Source organism: Mirounga leonina, unplaced genomic scaffold (assembly GCF_011800145.1).
Source record: "Mirounga leonina isolate KUSES-001 unplaced genomic scaffold, KU_Mleo_1.0 Mir_376, whole genome shotgun sequence".
NCBI lineage: Eukaryota > Metazoa > Chordata > Mammalia > Carnivora > Phocidae > Mirounga > Mirounga leonina.
Window position 1 is genome coordinate 4760708 of NW_023270718.1, and position 6566 is coordinate 4767273.

A 6566-nucleotide genomic window follows, 5' to 3' on the forward strand; every position below is an offset into this window, starting at 1 on the left:
TTTGCCCTGCTCACCATCGTGTCCAGATGTTTAACATAACGTTTGTTCAATGAACGTGGAAAAAAGAGAAAGGGGAGAGACAGATGTGGCGGGCAGGGCAGTGAAACGGAAGGAGGTGCAAACAAGCTGCAAGAGGAGGGGTCCCAAACGGGACATACAGTTGGCGACTGCGGGCTGGGCAGCCAGACAGGCGTGGCAGCAGGTGGCGCGGCCACGGCGCCGGGAGCGGAGCACAAGTCGAGCCGCGCCCCCGCTGGGGGCGCCCGCCGCCCGGGGCGTGGCCTCGCGCAGCCCCGCCTTCCTCGCCGGAGACCGGGCGGGCGGGCAGCTCGCCGCGGCGGCGCAGACATGGCTGCGCTGGTGGAGCCGCTGGGGCTGGAGCGGGGTAAGCGCGCCAGGGGGCCCTGCCCACCGGCCGCGGCCCGCGTCCGGGACCTCGGTCCCCGTCCCTCCCCGGCCAGGCCCCCAGCGGGTGGGCGGGCATATCGAGCGGGGGGGTGGGCGGGGCGCCGCGGTTTGTGCGTTTGGGAAGGTCCGTGGGCTTAGCGGGCCCAGGAGGGGCGCCCACAGCACAGCCCTTCCTGTGTGCGCATGGGGTCCTGGGGCGCAGGGCGCCTGGCTGGTCGCAGTCCCCTTGTCCCCGGCGACTCTGCGGGTGTCCGACGGGGACTCGGCTGTCTTTCCCGGGATCTGTCAGCGCTCGCCCTTACTCGGTTTCTGCCGCATCTCTCCGTGCTTCTCTGCGTCTCTGACTCTGTCTCTGCGCCCCGCCCCCGCCCCGCAGACGTGTCCCGGGCGGTGGAGCTCCTCGAGCGGCTCCAGCGCAGCGGGGAGCTGCCCCCGCAGAAGCTGCAGGCCCTCCAGCGAGTCCTGCAGAGCCGCTTCTGCTCTGCCATCCGGGAGGTGAGAGCAGCGCGGCGCCGGGGCACAAGCGGGCGGCCGCCGTCCTGGTCGTCGCCCAGAGCCCAGGGACTACGCCTCCCAGCAGCGCCGGGGGCGGCCCGCTTGGGGGTGCCCGCGCTTCAGCTGCGGGGTTCTTCGGGAATTGTAGTTTCCTCGGGCTCCGGGCTGCTGGGGGCGGGGCCGATCCTTGGGTGGGAGGGTCTGCGGGCTGGACTCGGGAGTTGAAGGGAGGAGGGGCTGGCTGGTGGTCCCCTGATGCTGCCGTTGTCTTCCCCAGGTGTATGAGCAGCTCTATGACACGCTGGACATCACGGGCAGTGCTGAGATCCGGGCCCACGCCACAGCCAAGGTAGGTACCCCCCATGCCATCACTCATAGTATCCACTGAACTGCCTGGTCTAGCTTAGTAACTTCCTAAAGTCAGTCATGCCTGTTTCTTCCTTCATGATTTTTGCCAAATCTATGTACTAGCGTTACTATTATTTACTGGTATTATAATCTCATAAGTTGTACTTGAATGTCATATAACGGCATCTTTAGCAACTTCAAATGTGAACTAGTGCCGCATACCTGACAAGAAGATACCTTTTGGGGCGCCTGGGTGGCTCAGTCCGTTAGGCAACTACCTTCGGCTCAGGTCATGATCCTGGAGTCCCAGGATCACGTTCCGCATCGGGCTCCCTGCTCAGCGGAGAGTCTGCTTCTCCCTCTGACTCTCCCCCCTCTCATGTGCTCTCTCTCAAATAAATAAATAAAATCTTAAAAAAAAAAAAAGAAGAAGAAGAAACCTTTTAACACCTATACAACGAAATAGCATGAAACACTGAAATCTTATTAAACTATAGTTGTATGCTGTTTCTTGCTGCTTCCTGGAGGCTCTCAGCTCCTTCCAGGCCTTGTTTTTCTCTATTAAAAATCGAGATTGGCAAGCGTTGACTATTTAAGACACACTCACACCAGGTGGAGACATTCCCTTTGACATGTCTGAAGCATCCAGAGTGAATTAAGAGAGACTCATTACAATGCAAGCTTGTGCTGAACTGTGGCAGGTGTCCCCTGCGCGGGGAAAGTGATCTGGCCCAAATTGCTCTCCCTGGCCCAGATCCTCCCCGCTCATCTGCCTGCCCACCATGGAGCGGCCCTCATCTCCCAGTGCTTTCTCTCTCCCAGGCCACAGTGGCTGCCTTCACAGCCAGTGAGGGCCACGCACATCCCAGGGTAGTGGAGCTGCCCAAGACAGATGAGGGCCTGGGCTTCAACATCATGGGGGGCAAGGAGCAGAACTCCCCCATCTACATCTCCCGTGTCATCCCTGGAGGTGTGGCTGACCGCCATGGAGGCCTCAAGCGTGGGGACCAGCTGCTCTCAGTGAATGGTGTGGTGAGTGGGGACTGAGGCTGGGCTCACAGTCTGTTCAAGGTAGCACAGTCCCTGCTTTTGACATTCATTCAACAAGCAACGATAGAGTACTGCGTGCTGGGCACTGCTACAGACCCTGAGAGAAGTTTGCCTCAGCTCCTATATTCAAGGACTCCCTTCTTGGTGAGGGAGAGTGACTGGAATAGTCCTAATCTGGGGAGATAATAATGAGGAAGCACAAAGCACCGCGAGAGCCCGAATATGGTCTGTGGTGTAGATGAGGGAAGTTTTTGCAGAGAAAGGAACATTTGAGTTGGGTTTTGAAGGATGAGGAGGAGTTCTCCAGGCAAATAAAGTAGAGAAGACTATTAGCAGCTAAGGGTGTTGTAGGTAGGGGCTGTGACTCTATACTCCTCTGAGCTGAACAGAAAGGGCTTAGGTGTAGTGGAGGACTGGAGCACATAGTTACTTAAAATCACTGCGGTTAGAAATAGATGGCAGCACAGCTGGATCGGTAGTGGGGGCCGGCTACACAGGGCCTGAGTACCAGCCTGAGAAGCTGGGACTTTGTCTAAAGGGTTCTGGGGAGCCATGGGAAGGCTGGGAAGAGGAGATGGATAGGCTCAGCTTGGAGGTGTAGAAGGATCCCTTTGGGACTTTACAGGGGATGGACTGAAGGTAGAGACTGGAGGCCAAAAATTCTAGGGAGGAGGCTAGGTGAAAGTCCACTGGGGAGAGGATGAGGCCTGAGCTGGGGCCAGGGTGGTGGGGACAAAAAGAAGGGAGTCAGCAAGAGGGAGGGAGCTGGAGATTAGCAGGCTTCAGGGACAGAGGGGATAAAGATGGACCTGGAGGTCTAGCTTAGTGAGCGAGGGCAGATAGGGCTTGTCCCCGACATGAAAACCTTGGAAGTTTTTGAGGGAGGACCCTGAGCCAAGAATTAATGACTCTCCCCTGAAGACTCGAGGCCTTGACATCTCGGGCTGGTACCAGGCCCACCACCAGTAGGTCCCATTTCCACGGGTGGGGCTGGGTGTGGGTGGTAGGCCCCAGGCGCAGGTGTCTGTGCACTGCCCTGCAGAGCGTTGAGGGTGAGCAGCACGAGAAGGCAGTGGAGCTGCTGAAGGCAGCCCAGGGCTCAGTGAAGCTGGTGGTGCGTTACACACCTCGTGTGCTGGAGGAGATGGAGGCCCGCTTCGAGAAGATGCGCTCTGCCCGCCGGCGCCAGCAGCATCAGAGCTACTCGTGAGCCCTTTGCCACCACACCCCCGGGGCCTCCGTTGCCTCCTTTATCCCAAGTCCCAAACCAGGCCAGTGATTTCTGGGACCTTCCTGGCTACCCCCAGCCCTGGCTCCTCTCCCTGGGGTTCTGACCCTTGACCCCGACCCAGGCTCTCACAAGCCGTTCTGGCTACATCCTTTGGGGACTCCCAGCTCACTGTCACCCCAAGATCTGCAGCCTACTCTCTGGAATCCCTCAGTCTGCTTCCCTGGGCCCTTGGCTCTGGAACCCCAGTCCTGGTTCTCTCCCAAGCCTCCCCAGGTCCCCTCCCCTGAGCTTGGCTCCCATCTCTTCACCCTCTTTGCAGGTCCCTGGAGTCTCGAGGCTGAAACTACAGTATCTGGACCCTCACCCCGCCCCCTCCCCTGTACAGTATTTATTGTCACCGGCTCCTTATTTAAAGATCTTTGACCCTCACTGAGTGTCTGTGTGTCTGTCCTGCATCCTGGGGTTAGAGTGTCTTGGGATGTGGGGGAGGGAGAGAAGCTGAAGTCTAGAGCAGGTCCGGAAGAAACCCTTTTCGGAGTCTGAGAGCAGAGGTGGAGACTTTCCCCCAAGGTCTGAAGGCGGAGGCTGGCCGGCTTCCTAGGCCTAAGTCCAAGGCGGAGGCTGGGGCCCTGTCTGGGTCCGAGTGCGGGGTCATAACCGAAGACAACGCCCCCTGCCCTTAAAGACAGACCGAGGGCGAAGGCCAAGCCCCTTCTGTAGTTGATCTGACAGAGGAGTCCTGAGAAGCTGCAGAGCCGGTGGGCGGCCTCTGTGTGGGCGGGGTGGAGCGAACCACAAGCTTCGTTCGCCAGGGGAGCCCTGCGGGCCGTACTATCATCAGCGTGGGAGGTGGGGGTGCCGCGTGCAGTTCCCGAGGTGGGCGCAGGGGGTGCAGAACAAGGTGCACTCGCCGACCCGGCATTCACCCCACCCTCCAACCTGAGCGCGTGTCTCCGGGAGCCGCCCCCGCCTTAAAATCCAACCTTTACTCCCACCTCACCGCCGGTCCAGCCCTCGCGTCCCGTGCGGCGCCAGGGCCGGCGCGCGCCACCTCCGGGATCCGGGGTCGCAACTCGCATTCCACGCCGCGCGCCACTAGCTCCAGGTGACATCATCCCCCTGCCGGGCTCCGCCTCCCGCCCCAGCCGCCGCACGCCGCGCGCTTATTGGCCGGCGCTCTTCGAGCCCCGCCTTCCGCTCTCCGCCCGCGCGACCCCTCCCAGTCCGTGCGGAGGCGGGGTTTAGCCACCGGCCGGCGCCGACGACGCCTCCCATTGGCCATTCAGAGCCGTCTGTCAGTCTCCTGTTAAAGGGGCCACGACCGCACGGGAGCTGTGGGGGGGGGAGGGAGGAGGAATTTTTTTGGGGGGGAGGTGGGATTTGGGGGGCGCTGGTGGGCACCCCTGGATCTGGCGGCTGCGGCCTCGCGGGGGGGAGGCTGAACGGTGATAGGGGCAGGGGGCTATTTTAGGGGGTAGAGGGCTGTTAGACCGTGAGGGGGAGGGGGGGTCCCCAGCGCCCAAGCCGGAGCCAGAGACGCGGAGCCCGCGCGAGCGGCGGAGACAGGGCTCCGGAGCCACAGATTCGGGCCCCGGCCGCCGCCAGGGGCCCCGCCCGGTCCCCCCACCCCACCCCACGTCCCTCCTGCAGCCCAGCTCCGCCCGCAGCCGCCGCGGACCAGGTAGGTAAGAGCCCGGCCCAGCCCGCTTGGCAGCGCCCACCCCGGGGACCCCTCGCCGCGCCTCCCTCGCCTTCCCGAGATCCTGGACTCCCTTCTTTATCCCCGGGGGCTCCGGAGCCCAGATTTCACAGCCCAACCACAGAGACTCAGGCGTGCCCCTCCCGGCTCTCAGAGTCCCCAACCGAACCCTAGAATCCCAGGCGTACCGCCGCCTTGCGCCTCGTCCAGGGCCCAGGAGCCTGGATTTCCCAGTTCAGCTCCGGCAGCCCCCTCTGGACCTACATCCTCCTCCTCGGCCCATTCCCGGCAGCTCCAGACACCTGCCGTGGCTGTGTCAGACCCCCAGCTAGGGCCAGCTGCCCCCCGTCGGGTGTGCATCGTCCCCTATTCGTGCACCCGGTCTGCCCATCTCCAGCTTGAACAGCCAGCCTCCTCCCTCGGTCCAGGCCCGCTCGGCAGCCGCCCTGGACACAGGCCCGCTCTGGAGCTGTCCATGGTCAGCGCACTCGGCAGCCTCACCTCCCCCACCTCCTGCTGCTGCTGCCGCCGGGGAGGGGGCGCCTGCGGTTCGGGGAATACCCCCCGCCGCGCCTTTGACCCGGAGATACCCGGGGCCCTCTGCACCCCGGGCGCCTGGGCCTCAGGGTTCCTCTGGTGAGCCTCTCGTCTCGTCCTCAGTACCCCAGGTTTCTGGGACATCAGCTGTTTCTTGAGGAGTCAGGGCTTCTGAATGTTCCTGCCTGGTCCACCTTAGGGACCTTGGCATCCAGGGATCTAGCTCCCACCTGGCTCTGGAAGCCCTGTCGGTGCTCACCCCGCCTGTCTGAAGGCCCCAGCTGGTAGCCCCCACTCGCTCAGGACCTGGGAATCCAGTTTCCCAGCTCTTGCCCCCTTTAGAGACCCAGCTCAACAGCCCCTGTGCCCCTCAGGCAAATAGACCCAGCCTCCTGACACCCCAGCACTGCCTGCTTAGGGATTCAGGCACCATGACTCTCTCTCTTTCAGGGACTTGGAATGCAGTTCTTAAAGCAAATCTCTGGCTTCTGCCCACCTTCCCCCTTGGAGGCCTAGATGCTTTGTCTCTGGTCCTGCATCCCCTCAGGGACCCAGGAGTTCAGACCCCAGCTTCCGTATTGCCCACCAAAACCATCTGCCACAATCCTCCTTCCCAACAAGGACTCAGGCTCCAAGCTTCCATCCCCTGTCCTTTATCTCCACAACTATTCAGGAGTCCAGGCCCCCACCAAGTATCTAGCCTGTTAGCTCTTACTCTTAGGGACCCAGGTTCCCCCAGCCTCACAACCCCCATCAACTTGACATCTCTAGTGGCCTTAACAAACCCCTGCCTCATCC

At 61.7% G+C, this 6566-nt stretch overlaps 2 protein-coding genes across 3 annotated transcripts; one reads left to right on the plus strand and one right to left on the minus strand.

Moving 5' to 3' along the window:
* The first annotated feature begins 287 nt into the window (after positions 1-287).
* On the plus strand, positions 288-3959 carry LIN7B (lin-7 homolog B, crumbs cell polarity complex component). 2 transcript variants are annotated; one of them, XM_034986960.1, is made up of 6 exons: positions 288-385; positions 785-903; positions 1181-1252; positions 2074-2283; positions 3344-3507; positions 3852-3959. In XM_034986960.1, the coding sequence occupies exons 1-6, from the start codon at positions 349-351 to the stop codon at positions 3871-3873; spliced, it is 624 nt and encodes a 207-aa protein (XP_034842851.1). In that variant the 5' UTR covers positions 288-348; the 3' UTR covers positions 3874-3959. The 2 variants fall into 2 exon arrangements, with proteins under 2 accessions (XP_034842851.1, XP_034842850.1); XM_034986959.1 differs by lacking the exon at positions 288-385 and having other exon boundaries at positions 457-903.
* Positions 3960-3967: 8 nt separating this feature from the next.
* CUNH19orf73 (chromosome unknown C19orf73 homolog) lies at positions 3968-4644 on the minus strand. Its single transcript, XM_034986493.1, is given in 2 exon segments — positions 3968-4421; positions 4423-4644. Coding segments are annotated over 2 exon segments (432 nt in total). The 3' UTR covers positions 3968-4211.
* Positions 4645-6566: the final 1922 nt, after the last annotated feature.

Bases quoted from the DNA above. Each gene is read 5' to 3' on its own strand.
- LIN7B (XM_034986959.1), top strand. From the start codon at position 592: ATGGGGTCCTGGGGCGCAGGGCGCCTGGCTGGTCGCAGTCCCCTTGTC. The intron at 1,253-2,073 runs GTAGGTACCCCC...TCTCTCTCCCAG, and splicing joins GGGCCCACGCCACAGCCAAG to GCCACAGTGGCTGCCTTCAC. The intron at 2,284-3,343 runs GTGAGTGGGGAC...ACTGCCCTGCAG, and splicing joins TGCTCTCAGTGAATGGTGTG to AGCGTTGAGGGTGAGCAGCA.